The sequence below is a fragment of the Clarias gariepinus genome, chromosome 6 (genome assembly GCF_024256425.1).
Source record: "Clarias gariepinus isolate MV-2021 ecotype Netherlands chromosome 6, CGAR_prim_01v2, whole genome shotgun sequence".
In the NCBI taxonomy this organism is placed as follows: Eukaryota; Metazoa; Chordata; class Actinopteri; order Siluriformes; family Clariidae; genus Clarias; species Clarias gariepinus.
In genome coordinates this window covers 32,332,030-32,356,627 of record NC_071105.1, presented here as the reverse complement: position 1 = coordinate 32,356,627, position 24,598 = coordinate 32,332,030, and the positions used below count along the sequence as shown (strand labels likewise).

At 38.0% G+C, this 24,598-nt stretch overlaps 1 protein-coding gene across 2 annotated transcripts; it reads right to left on the bottom strand.

Moving 5' to 3' along the window:
- Positions 1-434: 434 nt before the first annotated feature.
- On the bottom strand, positions 435-24,105 carry LOC128527082 (centrosomal protein of 95 kDa-like). Of its 2 annotated transcripts, none has more exons than XM_053499369.1 (21): positions 23,895-24,105; positions 17,945-18,073; positions 14,821-14,928; positions 14,002-14,118; positions 12,671-12,749; positions 11,253-11,371; positions 10,415-10,632; positions 9,604-9,658; positions 8,704-8,771; positions 8,329-8,522; positions 8,054-8,171; positions 7,826-7,940; positions 7,550-7,728; positions 7,108-7,200; positions 6,616-6,769; positions 4,617-4,783; positions 4,427-4,501; positions 4,178-4,330; positions 3,666-3,812; positions 2,774-2,845; positions 435-2,277 (listed from the first exon to the last, which is right to left on the bottom strand). In XM_053499369.1, the coding sequence occupies exons 1-21, from the start codon at positions 23,956-23,958 to the stop codon at positions 2,101-2,103; spliced, it is 2,601 nt and encodes an 866-aa protein (XP_053355344.1). In that variant the 5' UTR covers positions 23,959-24,105; the 3' UTR covers positions 435-2,100. The 2 variants fall into 2 exon arrangements, with proteins under 2 accessions (XP_053355344.1, XP_053355345.1); XM_053499370.1 differs by having other exon boundaries at positions 8,704-8,768.
- Positions 24,106-24,598: the final 493 nt, after the last annotated feature.

The following is a 24,598-nucleotide window of genomic DNA, read 5'->3' as shown; positions in this document are numbered from 1 at the left end:
GCTCCCATTCATAATTACAAGTGACTTTTATCCGATTCTCATGTGAATGCATCTATCCTCTGAAATGGCACCCATACACACAGCGATATGTCTTCATTTCGACATTTGGGTTAAAGCACGTAATGAGTCAAGTGAAACTCCTCAAAAATGCCTTAACTGCAGAGTCAGGGGTAGCTCAGTGGTTAAGGCATTGGACTACGGTTCGGAAGATCCCAGGTTCAAATCCCACAACCACCAAGTTGCCACTGTTGGGCCCTTGAGCAAGGCGCTTAACCCTCAATTGCTCTGATGTATAATGAGATAAAAACGTAAGTCGCTCTGATAAGAGCGTCTGCCAAATGCCTAAATGTAAAAAACCAATCCAACATTAGGAAATATGTTATGGTAACTAACAGCAATTCACCAGAGCATATAAATTAATTCAGTGAGCCAAATCAGTTTGTGCAATTTAATAAATACTTAAATTATAACAAACAAGTTTCACACAGTCAGGAAGACCGATCCAGCAATGAGAAATTCCAAAATAAAATAATTTAAAAAGATTTGCAGATCATTATTAACAGCCACATAATAATCAACGGTCCACGTCAGGGTGGAAAGGTGCAAAATCATTCGTTTTTCTATCGCCACCAAAAAAGAAAAGAATAGTAAAAACAGGATCTTTTAGACTTGCATCAGCAGTTTAGTGATGGAGGAAGACTCTGTTAGCAGCAAGTTAAAGGTTCAGTGTGTGTTTCTGGTGGAGGACTTGGCCTATGCAGGTCTTCACGTGAGGATCCAGAACCGTTTTCAAAAGACGTCCAGTAATTTAGTGTCCACGTACGACATGTTTTCATGAACAGATCCCAGTTTTCTTTCAATAAATATGCCTTAGAAGCTACATGGAGCTGATGTGATTTACAGTTTCACAATAAAAAACATTGTTTTGCAATAAACAGTAGAGTAACCCTGTGTTTACACTCGCACAAACAAGACACTGACAGGTCAGGTGTTTTTAAGTTCCAATAAGAAACAATAGCAGCTGAAGAGTTACTTTAGTTTAAAAACAGTTCGAATTGAATCATAAAACCCAGAAAAAGACAAAAACCATTATACTTATTACAATAATAAAATCAACAAACACTGTTGAAAAGGAATGAAACACAGTCAAGATAAGGTTTGAGAGGAGATAATTAGATGAGTCTCAGACCTCAGGATTGGCAGGAGGAACTTTGACACGTCGTATGTAATTAGAGAAAATCTCAGCTTGACTCATGCATGGTTTCTTTTGCTTGTGTAATTAATGAGGTTTATCAGAACGGTATATAGAGATAATTAGAGAGAAATTATTTACATGCTATGCAAATCATATTGTTGCACAACATGCCATTGCAATCATGACTTTAGGTATGGAATGGTGTGAAAAAAAAGAAAGAAAAAAAACCTCATTTACAATAAAGTATTAATTCAGAGTCACAGTTTCCGGCATATATGACAGTACAAGTGGCGAGGAAAAAAAAAAAGGAAAAAAGTGAATAAGGCATTGAGACATAAGGCGTTTTTTTTTTTTTTAAATATGTTGCATATAATTCGTTTTATATATTTTGTATATAATCCTTACTGGTTGCATATTGGGAAATCTAAATCTTATAGATTCTATATATATTGTCACATCCTCTAATTTGTGCATCAAATATTGCAATAAATTATGTCACAAATGCCTAAACACATTTATGAACCCGATCACTGTTACTCACAGTAACAAGCCGCAGCTCCGACCTTGAAAGATTAATTTTGGTAGACGTTTAATAAAAACCATTTCTTCTTCATGATGCACTATCCAACCTAAATATCTCGATGTATTCTCTGCCCGTCAAAATGTCCTTAAAAAAAAAAAAAGAAAGAAAAAAGTGATAGATTTGTGTCATTCGTTCCTACTCAAGATTCCTCCACTCAGCTTTTACAGGACGCATCATGTAAAAATGTGCTCATCAGAAGCCCTTGTGCAATAATGCAGCTCAGTATTTGCATGTGTAAAAGTAGAAACAACTCCAGCCTGGTGTTAGGGTAAGCGTAGGTTGAGACTGGTCACTAGATGATGCGTTTACCCTGCAACAGGAGTCAGTTCGTGCAGCTTGTGCCATACTGGAAGGAGGCCATCTGCACTCGCCTGCGCAGCCGCTCCACCTCCAACTCGCGGAAGTAATCCTCCTCATCATCCCGAATGATGATCTTCTGCAACTCGTTGATCTCTCGCTCCATCTTGCTCCTCAGCTCCCGTTTCATCTTTTGCAGAGCCTGGAGGATGAATGTGGAGAGATGGGATTTATATGGCCGTTATGGGTATATACTGTATGCTCTTCTACGTTTATACTTATCTACATGTCCCGCCTAAAATGTAGGATTCAGTGAGTAAAACCTGGAAAAATCTGACTTACTAACAGGATCTGTGTGCTTTTCACCTAAGCGAAAAGTCTTTTACTGTCCACCGATCAGCCATAACATTGGAAACAATACTGAGGTTTTTCTGAGATTTTTCTGAGATTTTATACTCGAAATATTGTGAATCATAAAAATTACCTTAAGTATTACAATATGATAGTTTAGTAGTATTGTCCAATTTTACTGTACAAGCAGCCATGTGATATTCAGACAGGGGGAGATTTTTTTTAATAGCTTTGTTGATAATCAAACATGCAGGTCTAATTTTTTTTAATGAATGTTTTAAGCCTAAATATTTAACATGATCAAGGTACTGTATTAAGAGAAAAGATTTAAGCAGAGCATAACGTACCTTTTCCTGGGCTTTCTTCCGTACCTGGATGTCATGGCGCTCCAGAGCGAGTCTTTCAGCCAGCATGGAAAACTGATTGCAGACAAAGGTTGAGAAATAATTGAGATGAGGGCAACCGTTATATTACATTCTATATATATATATATATATATAAATAAAAATATAAGTCAACCACACTCCGGAAACAATAAAACTTCCCACTGCACTGTGCTAATCAGTGCTTTCCGTTAAAGGCTGCTTTCTCCTTAGTCACTGAATCCTATCAAGAACGAGCTGTACGCCCGTCCACATAAATGGCTGATAACTAAGGTCCACACTTCTACCCACGCTGTCTACACTCTGCAAAAACTTCCTAATCTTGCTCCATTGGACTTCCACCTGTTTGGTCCCCGGAAAGCAGCCCTACGCGGATTCACTTCTGATAAATCAGTAAACACAGCGGGCATTCGTGGCTCACAGCTCAGCTTAAAACATTTTTAATGAGGGAATACGAAAGTGTGCTGGCAGATGGAAAAAGTGTACTGAAAACCAAGGAGATTATGTAAAAAAAAAAAAAAAATTATAATAATCTAAAAGTTAAATAAAATTAATCCTACAGCCCAGCCAGAGTGCAGATAATTTTCATACTCACATATGTGTTTTTCAATCAATCGTTCGCTTCACAAATCTTTACATTTTATCAACACAGTTTAAATGTCAGTTAAAATTTATCCCCCCATGGAACCAAAATAGCCACTATAACTAAAATGATTGTTTGGTTTCATCCAAAAGGCTACAATGTAAACTATAACCAAATTAGCAGCCAACATTACCACTGTGAGCAGCACCAATCTCGGGTCAGTAAGTGAGGAGCCTTAACGGTGGTTGGTTAAACATGGAAACAAGGAGTTACCTGGTCTTTGTAGTAGTTCTCCATGGCCTCGATCTCATCTTTGTGTTTGCGTACATGCTCCTGTCGCTGTTCTTTAGCGTACACGCGCTGTTCCCTCAGACGGGCCTTTTGCAGCTCCAGACCCTCCTCGAACACCTGCCGAAACATCTGGGCACATAGAGAGACAAAGCAACACGTCAGACATTTTATCAACATCCAGAATGTGCACCAGATAAATAGCTGTTTCCATTGTACAGCTGTGCTATCTTTGTTAGAGCTAATAGCACATGGGTGCTAACTTACGAGACCATTTTTGGAGATGGAGAAGCCTTTGATATTAATTCTGACATCAATTCATTTATGTGGCGCTAACAGTGAGTGACAGTTGAAGACAAGAACTAGCACATGCTGCTTTATATCGTCAGTACTCTGTAAATTCGACATAAAGAACTGCCGAGTTTGAGATTTCCACCCCTCATGATTCGCCTGACAGAGTGCTGAACAGAGGGCGACATAGCTGAAGCGTGACTCACCCTCTCCTCTCGCGTGCGGGCTCGGAGGAGTCGGGCACGCAGCTGGACGTGGTAATCGTTGTGGTATTTGCGGGCGCGGGCCACCTGCTGTCTCTGCTCCCGCAGCTTATTCTGCGTGGACCTCTGCTGCTGGATTCTCTCTCGGAAATCCTTCTGTGAGAGGCAGAGATCAAGTTAGATTCAGAGACAAAAACATGCATTCTTTTAAATATGTTGCTGTTTCTTGAGGACATTGTCGAGTGTGCTCACCAGACGACGATTGTGCTCCTGCTCTTTGCGGATGATATCCATGAGCAGATCGTGTCTCTTCTGTGCCTCCTCTACCTGTAAGACAATAAAATTGCAAACGTGTGTCTTATATCAAACCCGACTCTTGTGTTGCCGACCATGTCGAACCTTGTTGTGGATTTGTGCCTGTGTTTATCGTGCTTGTAATCACCTGGTTGGTGTGTTTGTGTGCGTGTTTGTGCTGGTTGTTCAGAGCACTCAGCTGGTCGACCTGCTGGAGCTGCTGTTTCCACATGTGGGACAGAGTGTGAGAAGAGAACTGCAGAGGAGGGAAGTCGTCCAACAGAACTGGCAACAAGTCGTTCTCCTTCACTCGCACTACACACACAAACACACACACACACACACTTTATTCTCTAAGCATGTTTTTTATATTCCTATAAGAAATGTCACGAGGGAGTGCTAATATTCAGCACGACCTCAAGTGTTATACTGTTTTTATGCAATAGTTCCACAAACAACATTTATTATCATTGGATTATGATTTGAATGTTTATTTAACCTGGTATTTTGCTCCACTAATACATATCTTTCTGTCGGAACTGTGACCAGTGAAGCTGAAGACCGATAGTTAACAATCAAGAGCTTTAATAAACAGGGTTAAAGTAGTTTTTAATTATTACTGGTACTATGTAGCCACAAGAGGCTGAGAATAAACCATGGCAGTGATGGTAAGTTCCTCTTACTGTCTGGATGTTCAACTAAGTGCATAATCAGGCTCTAGTTAGATCAGAATGCAGCAGCCGGAGTCTTGACATGAGCCCGTCACCCGGCACTGCACCACAATTTATACACACTTCATTTTATACACACTTCATACACACTACTATTGACCTACAAAGCACTACATGGTTTTGTGCCCCAAATGAGGATGGGTTCCCTGTTGAGTCTGGCTCCCCTCGAGGTTTCTTCCTATTGCCATCTCGGCGAGATTTTCTCGCCCCTGTCGCCCTCGGCTTGCTCATCAGGGCCATTCTAATTCATACACACTCTCACACATTCCAGACTCATTTCCCTAATTTAATTCCCTTAAATGTTAAAAGCGCTATATAAATAAGATTGAAAATTTCCACTTATTATGCTACTATTCTGCTTTAGAATATTAGCTTAGTTAACATCATATTTCCAGGATAAAATCCCAAAGAGTGTTAAATGGAAAGCTAATGTGCTACGGTGTATAATCCCTTGTCTCACACACCAAGTAGTGCCCTTGATCAGAGGGATTTGGAATTCAGCCTTGATTTAGAAGCTACTTAGCTTTGTGGCTGATAGGTTTCAAACGTGGGTTTTGGCATGCGGCTGCTTAATTAACCTTTAAACTAACGCCATGTAATACAAGTTAACCAAAAAACACTTATGTATCCTTTGTTAATAAGAGAATTCAAATAAGAAAGGACAGACTGCTTCGAGTTGACAGAAAGGATATGATAACTCAAATAACCACTCACTAGAAATTTCACAATGCATCAAAAATTAAGGGCAGATGGGCTACAACCAGAGGTTCCAAATCTGCCAGCCAAGAAAAGGAATTAGCAATAATGGACATTTTCTAGTTTCTTTTGTCGTCACTGTTTATGTAAACTCTCAATATGTGTGAAAATTCCCGTAGATCAACAAATTCTCAAACAAGCCAAACAACAGCACCATGAAGCTTATGGTTTTCCTCCTACTCTGATGTGAATATCAACTACAGATTGTGACTTGCACACTGTTCATATGTGTGCACTGCTACCAAATGAGTGATTTTGGATGTGTATGAATGAGCAGGGATACAGGTCTTCCTATTGCAGTGGCTGATGAATTTGTAAACCTGCAATAATTTTGACTAATCACTTGTGTGATAATAAAAGTTATATTATGTTTAGAACATAATATTCTATGTTCTGCTCATTCCACACCACACACCCGGCTTGAAATGTGCCACATGTTTAAAAAACAAAACAGTTTACAGTGCATGTGGTTTCTTTGTGCTTGTTTTCCCTTTTGTTTTACACTTCACCATTATCTGGTAAACAGCAGGTCAGAAAAGATGTATGCATGCTTGCATGCTGTGCAGGGTCAAAATAGTTTATCAAAATGCTTGTATGATACAGGAATTTAAACAATATCCTGTCATCTGTGCTGTGATAAGGAGGAGTGAAGTGGCTTACGTTGGGCTGTTTTACGAGTCTGGGCGCGTGGTCGGGTAGGAGCCGCGGGTTTCGAGCGGGGAGTCTTGACTGAGAGAGCTGATTTGGGTCTGTAGTTAGGAGATTTTGAAGCGTGATGCGCTTCTTTACGTATGGCCTCTCTGTACTGCCGCTCCTACACAAACAAAGACATAAAAGGGTTTCACTGACATTACATTTGCAAACAATGAATTCGCTAACAAAAAAAACAAACGAAAAAAAACGTAGGAATTATTGTATAGTATAAACAACGTCTATGGCCAATGACAAAAATACATCACGGCTTAGCAGTGTATAGTAACCAGGAAATTTTTTTTACTTCAGTGAACCGCTATATACACACACAATTCTGAAAATACAATCAGTTAATTTGAGTAAAGATATAAAGTGTTAATGATATAGAATACATATAGCCTACAAAAAAAACTTATGAATAGAATGCAATAGTATAATATATCGTCCAGACGTTCTTACAGCTTCCTGAGCTCGCAGTCTCTCGATGGCCAAGTCTATTCTCTGCTGCTCATTCAAGTTCTTCAGCTCTGCATCATAAGCTTCAGCTACCATCTAGAGGCAAACAGGAGAAAGACAAGAGAGATACAGTACACCATATACATAGCAATAATAATAATAAAAAAAAGCTGCTCCCCCCACTTTCTTCTGCCGCACAAAGCTTGGTTTTAAGGTTTACATGAGCAATTAGATTTACATATTTACTTCGTTACACATCAGTTTGTACATTTGTTTCATATCAAACAGTTTTTAACTGAAAACAAGAATTTATCTTGCAAGGTATGTCTAACTAGCTTAGCTTTAAAACACTAGATATCTCTACAAATTGCATATTTCTGAATATACCATATTTATGAAAATGAAGTACACCAAGATCGTGCGCTCTATTTAATCTCTGTCTGACCTGGCTTTTTCTGTGCTGGTCCTGAAAGTGTCTGGGCTTATCATGACGCCTCCGGGTCGTGTTTTGCCTCATGTGTGTGAGCGGAGCGCCCTCTATCACGCTCTGACTGGAATGACATACAGGAGGAGGAGACGGTGAAAGAGAGCGTGCGCGAGCAGGTCGGTCCACACTGGCCCTGTCTGTATAGGGGGGTGACATAAAATCACATCACATCAGCACGTCTGGGAAAATATGATTTATGAAAAAAGTTGGAGCAGAAAGAAGTGCTAGAAGTACCTGTGGTTCTGGGGACACGTCTACACTCCATGACACTGTCACTATGGTGGGAGTGTTTGTCCTCTTCTGCAGGCTTTGGTTGGTCTGCTGTCTCCCCGAGAGCCCTCTTCAGCATCTGCACGAGCGAGATAAAATTGTAAATGTACAGACGGACAATAAAATTGTTTTTTGATTCACCACAGGACAAATATGAGATGTGACTGCTTCTGAAACCTTGAGGACACTCACTAGATCGAGTTCCTCGAGACGGCGAGCCAGTTTCTCAGACATTTCGTGCAGCTCTTGCTCAGCCTGTCTGTTCTTCTGACTGCGTCTGGATAACGGGTCTTCACTTTCCTCCACTAGCCTGAAGCAGAAAAAGAGATGGAGTCTTCTACCATAAAATGTCTTGAATATATAATAAACACAAACGAACGAGTACTGTTGACTATTTTCCATGTTTAAAATGTCCTCAATAGCTCTCTATACATTTTAGTGCATGCACTCTTTTCCCAGCGCCTCACCTCCTGCTCCTGTAGCTTTTCCGCCTTCCAGATGATGAGCCGGAGCTGTGGATCCGCTCTTCATCACTCTGCTTGTCTTCTTCTCGGCTGTGTGTGCGTGTGCCCTTTCTGTGGCTATGTCCGTGTGGGTGGGAGAGAAGCAGGACGTCCGGCTGAGTGTTAAAGAGGACACGCCGTGCTCCCTCACTACCACCCTGTGAAGAGGTGGCCGGTTTCAAAAGGAAAGGATAAGGAAAAGAAAAATAAATAACTAAAAACAGGTTAAGCCATCATCATCATCATCATCATCTGTTTTAAATGCAATTCCATGGCAAAACTGTTGTCCTGTTTTCTGTTGAGAAAAATGCATTCGATTTTGAAATCTTAATACCCTACCTCCGCTTGTGCTTTGGGAGCCTCGGGCTGCGTTTCTTTCAGACTCTGTACAGACTTCTCACTTCCTGCTAGGCACAAATAAACGGTTATTCATCATGATTGCAACTTAAGCAACATTATTATACTTCCATCCATGTAAGAATAACTAAAAATCACAAAGAGGCATTTCTGTAATTAACTTCAGCATTGTACTAAATGGAAGAATAAAATTCTGTTCAACTCAGTTTTATTTATATAGTACTTTTAACAATAGTCACAAAGAATAAAAAAAAAAAAAAATATATATATATATATATATATGGAAGGAAGTTTGAAAAGCTTGTGGAAAAATGCATAAATTATCAGATTGTCCCTGATGAGCAAGCTGGGTGGAACGGTGGCAAGAAAAAACCAGACTCAACAGGGAACCCATCCGCAACCCATGACCGTGACCAGTAAGACTGATGAGACTGAGAGCTACATGCATAAAAAAAATTAAAAAATGACTAGTGGCTGAGAAACCAAGAATCCCAATCATGTCCCCAGGCACCGTAAATAGGTGCTAAAACAGCGTATGGGCCTGGGAACAAAGGATTTCCTGAGACTGCCGCAGAGCTCTGTGATAGAAGTTTACCACTGAAAATGCTCTTCTGCTTGGTGGATCTCCATTAAATGGGTGACTGATCAAGGTTCTCCTTTTCAGCACCATAGAATCTAGTTTTAGATTCAATCACAGATTATGCTCGCCTAACTACCCTGTTCAATCGTGTGGCTTCTCTGCTTTTGAGGTTCCCTCCCCAACATACTTCAGCCACCACCAATTTAAAAATCTCTAGGAGTTTTTTGCAGATACTGAAAAAGAGCCCAGTTTGCCCAGAAAGTGGTGATCCAATACTGTGGTGATATAAAGCTGATACCTACCAGATGTGTGGATCCCGTTACTCTGAACACCATTACACTTAGACGAATGACCATTCTGTGTGTGTGAGAGAGAAAAAGAGAGAGAGATTTCAGTAACTTGTTACAGTAACTTGTTCCGTGCAAGCGAGAGACCTGACATAATTTCCTCTCCTGCCTGAATGTTTGCATCAAGTTCATTTGCTTATTCAAATACATACCTCTTACAACATGGATATTTCTCAGCACTTACTGTAAATGCACAACAGCAGTTTGGTGTTTGTCTGCATTACTGCTGAGTGAAACTATGATGCAACCCAGTCCCTTTTAAACCACTTAACAACAGAAGTGACCTCCATTGAGGTTTTTCAATAGGCATGGTTTTCCCTTTCAATGCAGGAATGCCTTTCTCTTGGTTCAAGCAATGTGTGACTTTGGGTAGTTGGGAAAATCATGTTATACTAGTGGGTTGCTTTAAAACGTTAAGGTGTGTTACAACATTTAATGTGCACACAGCTGAGACAGTTGTGGTTGTGTGTCTAGGAAACTACAGGGCGTATTCGGGAGTTTCTGTGGCGATGCCGCAGCGCGATGCTAGTCATCAGCTGTCCAAGTGCCCGAGGCACATTATTGGTAGAGTGTGCGAGAGTGTGTAAACATGAAAGAACAAATAGAGTTCTTGGCACTGAAATAGACATAGGAACACATTTACTTGTCCAATTTATAACAGAAATTATAATATAATTTATAATATAAATAACAGACCAATATTTGACCTATTAAACTGAAGAGCCAGTCTACAGATGGCAGTTCAAGGCCATGGTTAATGCTCTACCTGTTTGTTTGTCCCTTCTGTGTCTCCCTCATTATCCTCTGTGGGAGGTGGTGATGACGGGGGTCTCCCCGCCTGTTGAGGAGTGGTCTGTTGGGAAGGCTGAGGGGGAATGGCAGAGGGGAAAGGCTCCTGAGGCTGACAGGGTTGAGTTGTGGGTACGTCAGGGGCACTAGGAGATTTTTCAATAGAAATTACAGATGAAAGAGGTTGTGACCGCACTGAAAGTGAGAGAGAAAAAAAAAGGTGTTAATGTTAAGCATCTCATTTTAAAAGCACTAGGTATAAATTGCCATATGAACTATACAAGTAAAATTGTTGTTTATTGTTTAAATAACTTAATGTATGCAATTAATAGCTACACTGAGGGCAAAAAGCTATTGTTTTGGTATGACTGATTTTTTAATCACTTTATAATCATGAGCAAAAATCTCTGATGTCAGCTTCAGGAAATACTTCTTGCTCAGAGCACAAAAAAAACAACAACAAAAAAAAACCTCATTAACCAGACGATTAAAATACCACAGTAGGGAAATCAAGGAGCCCAGCCTTGCTAAACTATTAAGCCAGTCACAGCTAATGTCTCTGGTATCGTTCATCAGAAGTCTGAAGAAAGTTGGGAAAAGACTATCAAATGTAAATATTGGATTTTCTGAATTAACATATACTGCAGCAGCAGTAGAACCTCTGATCATTTCTCACTGATGCTAGCATTCAATTTACCAAGACGCACAAATCCAATACTCTGACCAGCTTTTCCAAGTTTCCAGCCTGGAATCAAAGGGTGACTAAACCAGACTTTATATAGAAATATGAAAGCTTGAGAAGAAATCCTGTGCACCTTCTTGCTTCGTGGTGAATGTACGGGCTGAATCGCCCAGACGGATGAGCTCGCCAGTTGACTCGGATTCATTCCCATTCCAGGAATGGAGGGAGTATTTACTGGACGGGCCAGCGGAACTGAAAGATGAAGAAGAATTTAGAAAAGGTGTTAATTTTGGGAGGGGGATTGACAGAGCAACACTCATCATCATATCACTATTACTTATTCTGTATGGTCTTAAGTTACTATTGGATGTTTCCCTTTTTTTTTTGTCAGAAAGGGAGTTTGATTTCCTAAAAACATTTACTCTAACATTAAACATTAGCTACGAATCAAATTAAAGTGCTTGTTCTAATATATAACCATTCCTACAGCAACAGCATATTCACAGGGATTCATAAAGATGTAGTAGACGTGCAGCAGAAACTAGTGTCTAAAAAAAAGTCTTAAAAAAACCTGATGAACAAGTTGTTATTTACCAAAGCAACATAAAATACAATGACAGTAAATATGGTGAAGCATTCTATAATAAATTCTAAGGATATATTAATGAAAGGAAGCTTTTTAATGAGAGCCTTCAGGACTCTTGATAACATGGCAACCTGTAATGCCAAACAACAAAAAAAAAAAAAAAAAGAAGAGAGACTGATGAGAAAAACTGTATATAAGTGCTTTAATAAAAGTAATTGGCTATAGCTGTTAATGTTAAATGATAAAAAATATTGAAAATGTTAATATTTATTAAACAAATTATTCACAAATAATTTTATCATTGTAAATTTATTAATTTTAAGTCTGTGACAATCATTTGTCTTTGTCATTGCATCACATTGCCACACCTTGCTGCTGATTATTTTCTTATGTCACTACTTTGGAGTTGCTTTAGACATGAGACTCTGCTTGTGATGTTAATGTATTTGCTTTTTGTTGAATTTCCTGACTATGCCTTATGATTAACAGGATAAAAAGCTACAGCACCACCAGGACCGGTTCCGCTGCATTCACTTAACACTCACTGCAGCTTATTTGTAAAGAAAAAAATGTAACTCAACAATAAATGACAGCCTCTCGTTTTGCGAAATGTTGTGGCTACTAGCCAGCTTGTATATGTTTATAACTTAAGTTGGTTTCAAACGAAAAATTTAATCTATGCTTCTCCAGGGAAAGGATGGCATATTACAATAATATCTAGTATAATTATGGTCACATCTTTACTTAAATTAAGTTAATTTTTACTTAATTAAAATGATATCTATGAAATGTAAACACCAAACTGCTTCCTCATTCCGCCTGACAAACAAAAACCCAAGGCTGTCAGTTCAACAGAATCTTTAAACCAGTTTCTACTCAACTGGTGTTGCAAATAACGCAGCCGTAACACCCTAACATCGAGACTCTATCGAGACGTTCGTGTGCGTGTAGTGCTAAAGCCTCACTGTGTGCTAGAGATCTGAGACAGTTTCTCCTCTTTATCTTGTTCTCGTGCTTCCGCAGGGTGATCTGTACCGTTGAGGTCTGTAGGGGGATAAAAGAAAAGACAACACACATGAAGACGAAGTGTGCCAACACACATCTCTTTGTGTACATAATGACACCATTACTTACACTATAACATTGAATTACTACTCTAAAATAGCAAAACACATATGTTTGGTATCAGATCACGTATTTCACTGATGTACTCTAAAATAAACTATAGAACATTGCCTATGAAGGGTTTGTTCTGATTGGTCAGGAAGATTTTGCTTAGCTTTTTTTGGATAGAGCCTTTACTGCCCTGTGTCCTGGAGTTGTTCAAATTGTCCCATTTCAACATGAACAGACTTTGTGTATATATGAGAAACTTCATACCATGGTGTTTTTTACATTTATTTCAATCTGCGCCACATTACTACTCGCACCAATGGACAAAAAGATAAAAACAAACATGCCTTTTTTTATTTTTTATTATATATATATATATATATATATATATATTTTTTTTATTGGGCCCTTGGTGTCTTATGTTAACTTTACTCATTTTTGTATAGAAGCCATGAGAACAATGTAACTGCAGATTAATGGTTACATTGATCTAATAAACGAGATCTCCATAAACTAAATCGTTATACATTAGTTTTAAAAGACCATATTTAAGCATTTCTGAATGAAAAAAAACATTACAGTTCTAATCTGCACTTAAATCTAGTGTGAATCTCCAGAAACAAACATCAAGACACTAAATACGTCTCGGCTCATCAAGTATATTTGGTATGATAAAAAAAACAAAAAAACAACAGTGGTTGAGCTGATAATGAAATGTACATAGTTTACCACATTTTTTATTATTTTTTTTTTTACAATATTTAAGGTGATAAAAAGTGGGTGAAAGATTTGAATTTCCTTGAACCTTTCTAACAGTGTCATTCAGTACCACCTGATAAGGGCAGCATTTCTGGAAAATGTTACTCCAGTACTTATATTCAGCATCTGTGCTTCCTTGACATTTATCATTTAAGATAATGAGTTAAGCCAGACCCATTGGGAAAGCAAAGCCGTCTACTGAGTCACAGCGGGGTCAGGAATGACCTGGCAAACAGCTCGCTGAGATCATTTAATACCCGAACAGCCGCCGGTAATCCCTGCTTGAGCTGCTTCCAAAGCCAGTTATATCCAGTTCGTGCATGTTGGGGAGTTTATGAATGAAATACACTTCAGCTCTGTAATTCAATCTGATGTGATCAGGCAAACAAAACAGCCAAAAACAGTCTAGAGAAAAGCGTTTCACCTCCATTTGGGAACTCTTCTTCGTCACTGAGCTGCTCCGTGAGATACTCCAGCAGCCCATCAAAGATCTCCAGGAGGTTACGAATGGAATCCTTATGTCCTTTCACAATGTTCTCACCTACAAAGAGAGGCAGGCATTGGACCACTGGAGATCAGGAAAAAAAAAAAAAACAAAAAAAAAACCTGCAACAGACAGCAGCCTGGCCCGATAAACAAAAACCACAGGCTCAGAACCAGGCTCTGTACAAAAGCAGCAATGTTCCCTCTAAAACAAGAGGCGCTATTGAATGCGTACACAGCAGAACACACTGTGGCCCCGAGCAAACATATCCACTACCTCACTTGACTATCCAAAGCATGAACAGCTACAGTAGGTCTAAATACGCGCGTCTCTATCTGTTCAATTTCAGTGCAAACATGGCAATAACAAAATGATTCAAATATATATTGAGCACGCTAATTACATGATCACATTTTATCATCAAGAATCGGCACTAATAATAAACACAACAACCGAAACACGAACTTAAAAACAATTAAAGGGTCTCTGTAAACAATATCAGCACTGCAATGTTACAATCTACACTGTCTGAAATACAGGCTTTTGAAGTCGGATCTAAAAGTCTGGCTAAAATGACAGCAGTTGGCGTCATTATAAATAAATGCTATAAATAAAATGTACCCATAGTACATTTTGTTTACAATATTAAATCTCTTTTTATAGCAATTTCTGATTTGTTTCACATTTGTTTTCAGAACTTGTTCAAAGATTGGTGACTGCATCATACTGTTATACCCCTAGTGTAGTACAATTCTGCACCTGTGATGTGGGATAAGCTGATCTGGAGATAGTCCAGGGCCAGCGAGTCAATCACAGATTGTATGTTGTGGATGTCGTCCTCTTGGCTCTTGGGCACAACGATGTAATCTGAAAAGAGATAAAATCTTCGGTAAAAGTTTTATTCATGAAACGCATCTGAAAATGTATGGGTATAGTATGTGGATATAGTTGCTTTCCACTCGATCAGTTTTTTGTGAGATGCTCGGGTAGTTTTTTTATCCTCCCTATGCAGGCGGCTTTCATAGTTATTTTTACTATTATTAGTATTTTTACAATTATTATTGCAACTATTTCTATTTGTTTGTTGAGTCTGAACATGAGTGAATTCACATAATTAAACAAAAAGCAAAAGGAAAAGCTAGCTGCAGGGTACACAGGCTTAAAAACATACCTATAATCTGCCCTTTATTGGTAGAAATGTAGTAAAGAATAACTATTTTATAAAAAAAAATAAACCTGTTGATTAAATTATTTATCTTACGCATTACTAAGTTATGCCTTAATTTAACTTAAGCTTTATAAATTATATACACTGAAATATTTTTCTTAATCATATTCCAACTTGTCAGAAAGTTGGGGTCAGAGGGTCAGCCATGATACGGTGCTCATGCAGCTTGTTTAAAGGCCCAACAGTGGCATCCCGGTAGCGCTGGGCTTAAACCGACCTCCAAATCAGAAACTCAGAGCCTTAACCTATTGAGTGACCACTGCTCTAATAAACACACTAGACTAATTAATGTTAAACATAACATTGTAAAAATATCTAAAATATGTATTTTACCCAAAACCAACGTACAAAAATGGCAATATATTATAAACAGTAACAAAACATTTGCATCACTTCAGATGCTTTCAGTTAGTTTGTAATTAAGGATTTTAAAACATAATGAAACAGCATGCCGTGCGCTTTCCGGTCACATTTTCAGGAAGTGCTGCTTCCAGAGAACTAAAAGGAGAAGTTAAATAGGCTTCTGCTTTTGTAGGGAATCCCAAACAACTCTTTCTATACTCGTTATACGTGGCTTTCTCTGATTTATAACTAGAGTTAGTACCCTTCGTTGAAGGGTAAAGAATTTTTAGAAATAGTTGAGTACAAGCTAAAAATAACCTGATCAGCTTTAATGTAACCAGTGATATTATTTCAGATTAAAGCCCATGTACGTCTGTCTGTCTTTCTTTATGGCAGAAATCTGTCTAACTTATTAATAAAAAGAAGATTTTGTAAGGTTAAGTACTCTGCTTATACCAAGTCGCACTTTTTCCGTGGTCTACACCTCAGACTGCTGCGGATATGCTTGATTTAACGTCCCGTGTTTTATCTCAGTGGTGCACCACAGTTTCAGAACATATACGACAAACTAGTTTTAAATTTTCCGCAGGGAACATAAAAATGCAGTGATCTGTTCATTAATATTCAAAGATTCAGTTTTTACCCCAAGTCATAGTGTGTCATGCAGGTTTTGGGCACTTTGTAAGGGCATTACAAATTAGGTTTATTAGGTGCATTATTAAATTAGGGCATTAATATTAGGTTACTGGGTCTTCCACATATTCTCTGTATTTACAGTAAACTATCATGTTGATTGTCTCTGTTGAGAAACACACATAGTCACGCCCACAAACAGAGATGGAGATCTCATACAAAAATTTTTTCTAAGACTGGTTTCAGGTCCTTCAATGTATAAAACATGAAGGTAGATTATTAAATCCGGAAGACAACTTTGCATAACATCGCTTTTACTATTGATAAGCACTTATGGTTCAGGCAGATATCAAAGTACTGTACAAGTTAAAAGAAAACCTGTCCAGCCAGTTTAGCATGATGCTGTGACATACATTGGAACCTCGAATTGCAAGTAACCCGGTTTGCAAGCGTTCCCGCAAGACGTGTAAAAAATTGTACTAAATTTTGACTTGAAAAAAATGTGCCTTGATATACGAGTACCAAGTATCATCGAGTATCATGTGGCACGCATACGCTTCTTGTTTTTTCACATGATCATATCTGAGCCAATGGTTATTCTCCCTCTAGCGCTACAAGATTCTGGGTAATTGTCTCCCATGCTCGGTCTCGGTGGCTCAGTGCGTGCGTCACTCGTATAGTCAACATCCTTGCGCACGTGTACTGTTTACTGTAACACTGACTATTCACTATGTGTGCGCGTAAAGCATCTTCTATTTTGTCTTTGTATGTATGTGTGGTTGAGTAAGAGTCTCCATCGGTAAACTAAAACAAATCGACTGAGTTTCCATTATTTCTTATGGGGGAAATTTGCTTTGGCACAGAACTGAACATAACTTTTTTTTTTTTATATATATATATATATATATATATATATATATATATATATTCTCTAATATATATGTATGAAAGGTCAAAATATCATTGCAAAAGTGGGTTTTGACCAATATACAGACAAAACTGTTCTTTTAATTATATATAGAAGAGATGTAGCAAGTATCATTATTTAAAATAAGCAATAATGAGGCATGCTGTTGTGTCTGTGCATTGAGGAGTGTGCCGGATTCGTAGGTGCACTACGGTCGTTTCTGTGTCTTCTTGTATTACACCATATAACCATAACCTCGAGGGGAAAAGCGCTGAATGAGTAAAATAAACCCATTAGATGCTGTGACATCCATACGATGCAACATTTTGCTTTCATTTCTGGTGAAGGTTTAACTTGCATATAAGGCAAATACAGCTGGACTGACAAAGTGTCATTAAATTCTGTTCAGCCAGTTTTGCGTGGTACTGTTCCAAAGTTGTGGTTTGGTGACAAAATTGGCTGGACAGAGACAGACAATTTTTTTTCTGAGACCTGATTACAGGTCCTTCAATGTATAAACATCATAGAAGACATCATTAAATGAGCGAGTTCTGACCAATGTACAGACAAAACCTCTCTTTTATTTATATTGATTATCCTTACTTTGATGACACATGTACCTTTTTCTGTAACATTTCTTCTCTTGATGAATGAATAAATGAATTGAAAACCTAAAATTTACTCTTTTACCACCACACTAATGTAGAGGCCATAATAAAACAATAAAAACCCACAAACATAAAGTAACTTTAGTCATTTCAACCTCTTTTTACCTGGCACTTTTTCTCCCAAGATAGCTTCATATAAGGCCACGAACACACTGGCGTCACACTCTGTGAGCCTCTGTATCCTCAGGTTAATGCGACACTTGCAGATGAGATCGTTGGCCACATCCACCCAATCTGTAGAAGAAATAATAATAATAAAAACAAATTAGCACTTCAATATATTATATATTCAGTATAAAATCTAGCAAGGAAAAAAAAATAATAATAATTTTGTTGGCAATTTCGATGGTGAAAATTATTAAAACTATCACTGCTTACTAGTGTTAATTTCATTATTATTGGAACTGATGACAGAAAAAAATGTGTTAACCTTTTTCATGCAATCTCGTTGACGGAAAAAGGCGAGACTAAGATGTAGTTTTTAAAAAAATAAATAAAAGAAAGTTTGGTCAACATCGACCGGAACACTGTGTTCATTCATTATGGCATGAGCAGCAGTATTTCCCGGCCTATCAGAAGTAGTTTGGGGGCACAGTGACGGAATGTTACAAGGGTGTATTATAAAGGGATGTTATTTGGGCCCATTTTCTTCACATTGAACCCGAGATTGGACCTGGGAGACTATGCCACAAACCTAAAGAGTCACATCAAATCATACCATAAAAATCTCAAGGTAGCTATAGATCCTTTTTGTGGTTATTATGTTTTGTTAGCTAAACCGTTGCCAAATAGGCTAGCAAAAGATTGTGACTCATAGGAGCCAGCCTTACAGCAGTCCAAGTTTGTAAATGCATTAAAAATAATAAAGTTTTAAAACACTGTATTGTCCATACTGATCCTATTGTTTTGTAAAGAAAAAAAAAATGAAAAAATTGGATAAGATTGACTAAATATGATAAAAACTAACAGACATTTATCCCGAGACCAAGACCAAGACTAAATATGAAAATAGCTGACATAATTAAAACTACTGCTTAGTATCTTTTCTAAATACTGCTTTTTTTCAAATGTTTGCTGACAGTAGATTATTCTTTAATATTTATGGAAGGAGTCTTTGTATTAATCAGTACACTTTGCATCATGGGAAAGCCTTCAGGACAAAAGAGTTTGAAACACTGTCAGTGAATCGAGCGATTTATGTAATGCAGAACCATAACGTTGATGTGCACCATCACTGATGGTAAGCCTGTGCAGCTCATGAGAGACTTTGCAACTTGATATCTGTTCAAATGTCACACTGACGCCACTGGAACTGCCCTTATCCATTCACAACGACTTGAATCAAAAACAGTGCTAGATATACCGAAAATCAAAAGAACAACAAAAAAATTCTGCTAAATTGATAATGTGAGATGTTAGGTGGATTATCATTTAGGGCTAATAGGATACTTCGAGTAACTCGAGTAATTCGATTACAAAAAAAATCTTCTGCCTCAAAGTTTCTTTTAATTCATTTTAAAAGCTCGGGTTATGTTTTTGCGCTATTATTTGTTTGGGGTGACACAGCGAGCTTCCGGATGCAAGCTGCCACTAAACACTGATGAAGAAGAAGCGCTTACGTCACCCACGAAGCAGAAGGAGACACAAACAGTTAGCTGTGTATTGATTTGAGGGAGCATTCTGTTGCGGGCTGCAAAATGGATTTTAATGTGTGCCTTAGTTTTTTTGATACTTAAAGTCATTTAAAATAACTTTTTAGTTTTTGCATTTGAGAAAAGGCTTTAAAATAAGAATGTATGGCACTGTACTGCACTTAATTCATCTAAGTCAACTTTAAGCTATTCCTTGTATTGCGATTAATTACAATGCTTATTTTTTAGAAAATGCTGTTTAATTAAGCAAAAGTACATTTTATCCGATTACTCGATTACATTTTTGGTAGAATACTAAATATTACTAAAAAGATATTTAGGTAGAATACTAAATATTACTAAAATATTTGATAGTTACAGCCCGATTATCATTACATGGCAACCTGGTTACTCACTGACTGAGAATAACTACTGCCTGCTATACTGGATAAAAGAAGTAAAATATTACACAAACTGACTAGTTGAAAAGTTGAGTGTTTTATTAGTATTTTATAAGCGTGAGTATGAGAACCAAGACTTGAGACATGATTATTTAAAAGGGTTGGGGCTATATTTATGCAAATGTAAACCCAATCTGAGAATCTCTGTTGAACTGAAAATGTTCAGCCTAATCATGCTGAACTTTTGAGGTCTGTATCATTAGGCCAACCTGTAAATGGATTTCTAATGATGACCAGAGTAACCGTGTCCTTACTTTTTGACACAATGCCTGTTTTAAACTGGAGTGTTTTTTTAAGATCTGCACATGGTATGAGAGAATTCCAATAAATGCATGGGTTAATACCATGAGGGTGAGTCATAAATTATTATTATTATTATTATTAATTTGGCTGAATTTATTTCAATTTACCTTTAGACAAGACAAAAGCATATTTTTTTAGTGTTATCTCCTTGATTTTCAGTACAGTTTGTCTAAATCTGTCAACAAGCTCCCATATTCCCTTATTAAAGATGCTCTCCGGCACAAACCTTTTTAAGACCAAAGTCTGTCATGGATTATAACAGATTTACTTCTATTTCAACAGAATCATTTCATGTGTACGCCCAATGTTGTCATTAGCCGTAGAAGTGGAACGGCCAGCTGGTTCTACTTGATGACTAGGACTTGTGCGACCTTCCTTGAACTTCTCTATCCATTAGTACACACTTCTTTGTGACAAAATGCTTTCTCCATACTGTGCAGAAAGTCTTCAATTAATAACGGCACCAAGTACACCCTCAGACCACAACAAAAACAACTGCATGCTGCTCTTCTTTTTTTGCAATTCACAACTGGGGCATCCATTTTTGCTTGCACCACAGTTACAAAGGAACTGATAACACACTCACACCTGCACAGCAGTGACTGAGGGACAGTAGCCTTAAATGGAAAGTGCTGATAAAATAAGACAGAGTAGCCAACAGAAGTTTTAATACAACTGGAGTGTGAATAATTTTTGACTCACCCATTTACAACAGGACAGTCTGTCCCGATAACATGAATTCCTTAATGACAACATATACACTGAAGATGCTCTCTAGCGACAGACTGGCCACAAATAAATGAAAACAAATAAAAAAAAAACTTCTTCATGGTAAGCTTGGTTTTATAAGGATTTTTTTGCCCATTCACGCATTTCATTTATATGTTCCTACATCGCCACTACGAAAGATGTAGCGGTCCTGAGTATTTGATAATCCTACACTATCTTCCGCCTCATGTTTTTTAGATGATCATACTAACACCGGTCACAATGAAATTTAAATCCAAAATTTCTGATACAGTGAAATCTCAGATTGCGAGTAACGCGGTTTGCGGATTGTTCCGCATGACGAGCAAAGATTTTTTTATAAATTTTGACTTGGAAAATTAACAAGTCTTGGTTTGCGAGCACTGAGTATCGTGTATCGCGTTTCTTGTTTTGAATGCAAGTGATCACAGCTGAGCCAACGTCTTTTCTCTCATTGGACACCGTTCCCCATACACATACATAGGCACACACACAGATAGACCCCTCCTACTTTCGCCTTCACAGACACACTCTTTCTCTGCTCTACACAGAAACACTACTCTGTCGCGATTCTTTTCAAAGGTAAAGTGCAGGTTAGTTTGTTTTATTTTTACTTTACAGCAGTGATTCCGTTGGTGTGTCGCTCAATCGAGTGTCAGAAATTTCTTGTTTATTTTTCCAATAAAACAGTGTTTCCATTGTGTGCACGCGTGTGTGTAAAAAGAGTGAAGGAAGGGTTTGTGTAATACGAGAAGGGGGAGAGGGGAGCTTACTTTGGATTCTCTCACATATATATACAGAGCCTGCGTGCACAAACGGAAACGCTTATCTGTCAATGTTTATTTTTTTACTTTTTTAGATAAAAGTTAAAGCGCAGGTTAATTTGTTTTATTTTTACTTTATGTTTTGTGTTATTTTATGTATTTATTTTTTGGGGCTGTGGAATGAATAATTAGAGTTTCCTTTATTTCCTATGGGAAAATTCGATTTGGTCTATGAGTGTTTTAGAATACGAGTCCGCTTCCTGAACAAATTATGCTCGTAATCCAAGGTTTCACTGTACTTTTAGAACTTCATCATTAGCTTCTTTTGGTCGCAAGTGCACTGTGGTTTTGACAATAGATACGATTGCTTCAAAACATGCCCCAGTATGATCATATGACCGCAAGATGATCTCTATTTGCACTTCAGTGTTTTTGTAAGGTTAGCTTACATACTGGACTTGAACCATGCCCAAGTACACACCCAAGTACACAGCGACACATTTAAAACCCCTGTTTCAGATCATTTACACTAATCAAATGTACCAGAGGTTATGAACAAATGCACTCGGATCCATGCCCAAGTATCCAGTGTGAAAGCAGCTTAAATTGTCTACTTGTGAGCCAGGCCACATTGATCTTAGCTCATGACCAAGAAATAATTTTGTGATGTGCGATTTTGGCTTGAAACACTAAAATCAGGCTAAGTCAACATAAAGGTGGATTAGACAAGTTTGGTCAACATTAGACAAATTCTGAGTTTTCTGTCATGGAAGCACCAAGGGATTATTTTCACTCTCATGAGAATTGCTTAGCTGCGCTGGGATATTGACTAATTGAGTTCTCACATTAGGCACGAATGATCATGCCAAGTAACGACTGCTGTGCAGCGTTCAATTTATTTTTTTTGTGCTTCGTTCTCAGGTACACTTTCGCATTTACACTCTCCTATTCAGCTGGTGGCAGTATTAGGATGTTTTACATTAGAGACCTGGGATTGTTTCAGAAAACACTTGGACCCCAAAGTCTGTTTTATTTTGATCAGCGAGAACACAGTACGCTGTACTGTGCCTGAAACCACCTCTTTAAGTGGTTTCTAGCACAAAAGTTAACTTCCTTACTGTCTTGATTTTAATGATGGCTCACAAACCAAGAAGGTGCATACTGCCACCTGATGTATTGGAGAATTGTGCCTGAGAACAGAGCACAAAAAAACAGGGTAAATTCTGGCCAGTGGGGGAGTGGGGAGGGGAGCACAATTGTTCCTGGGCATGGTATAAATCAATCATGTCTAATGTGAAAACGCCCTGAAATGACTGATCATTAATCAACACTAGCAATATTTTCTGTTGCACCTTTAACCTGACAAACGACACTTTCAGGGGATGCTGTTTGTGAAGCGTGCTTGGACTCCACTGGCCAAGGCTTCATACTTATGTCGTTTTATTATTATTATTATTATTATAGTTAATATTTTTATGAAAAGTGATGTACGTGTTGGTTTTAATTTATTGTACTTTATGGTAGAAAACATACAAAAAGATGAACATACATATAAAACACCTGGCATAAAACAAACATTATAACATGTATAACTACAAAAACTTCGTTCACAATGATGTCCATCATCATAGCGTTAAGATTTCTACTAAAAATATTTAACAACAAAATGAAACCCGTTCTGGAGTTGTTCTAAGAAAAGACGACATGATAAAACAGGAACAACGTGTTAGTGTTAGTTTACAGTTTGTGGCTAATGTTGTAACAGCTAACGTTAGCTATGTAACCAAAAAGTCCTAAATTAAACCGGAAGATTCAGAATAGCTCGTCTTCAACACACTAACAATGAAGACTATAAACAAAATTTATAGTTCTAAAAATATGTGAATGACGAGAAGAAACAGTCAAAACGCGTAATATTTACTTTCCCCTGTTAGCCTGGAGCTAAATTCCTGAGCTTGCTTGCGTTACCAACTTGGTAGCGTCGACTGTAGTAACGGACGGAACATTGTGATGGCCGCGTCCCAAATTCATCACTGCTTACTACATAGGCACACTACGTACCGAAAGAAATAAAGACTAATTCCGCGACATGCCCTAACACCTTATTTTCAATTCGACGTAATTTGAAATACAACCGTTGCCGAGTTACCTCGCTCCTCGGTTCCCATCTGATTCAGCTTGTTCTCGGCCAGCAAGAGAACAGAGAGGGTCATCCAAAGAAATAAACAATTCTGTTATATGTAGAAAAAGTCAAACGACACAACGCACGTTTTTACTTTAAAAAGGCCTAAAAATAAATAAAATCTAAATGGATATTAGCAGCGTCTACTAACTACCGCCACTGCCCAACTGTAAGGCACTCAAACAAAATGTTCACGAGTGCACGAAAAACGGACCAATCACAAGGTAGCTGACATTAAGGGGCGGGGCCTGTGCATGCTGCAGAAACCGAACGGAAAACAACCGCCTATGTGGAACGGCTAAAGGACATTTAAAACGCCACAGCGTTCTGATTGGCTCAAGTGTTTTAATGATTATTTCATCAGCATAAAAATGTATTCGCCATATACCAATCAATAGTTTCGCTGTTTGGACATGATGCAGTTATCACATCCGAAATGTGTATACAAATGAATAATAATAATAATAATAATAATAAAATAAAAAAAAATACAGTAGCGCTAAAACAACTAATTATGACGTTTCCGTTATGACGTCGGTTGAGCCAGAATGCATTCATTGACGTCGCCTGTCTCCTTCCGCACGAGTCTTCTGGTCATTGAATAGTTCCCTGGATACACATTTTGAATACATACCTGGTGTCCATTTAAAGGAGGAAAAACAGTCCCGGTG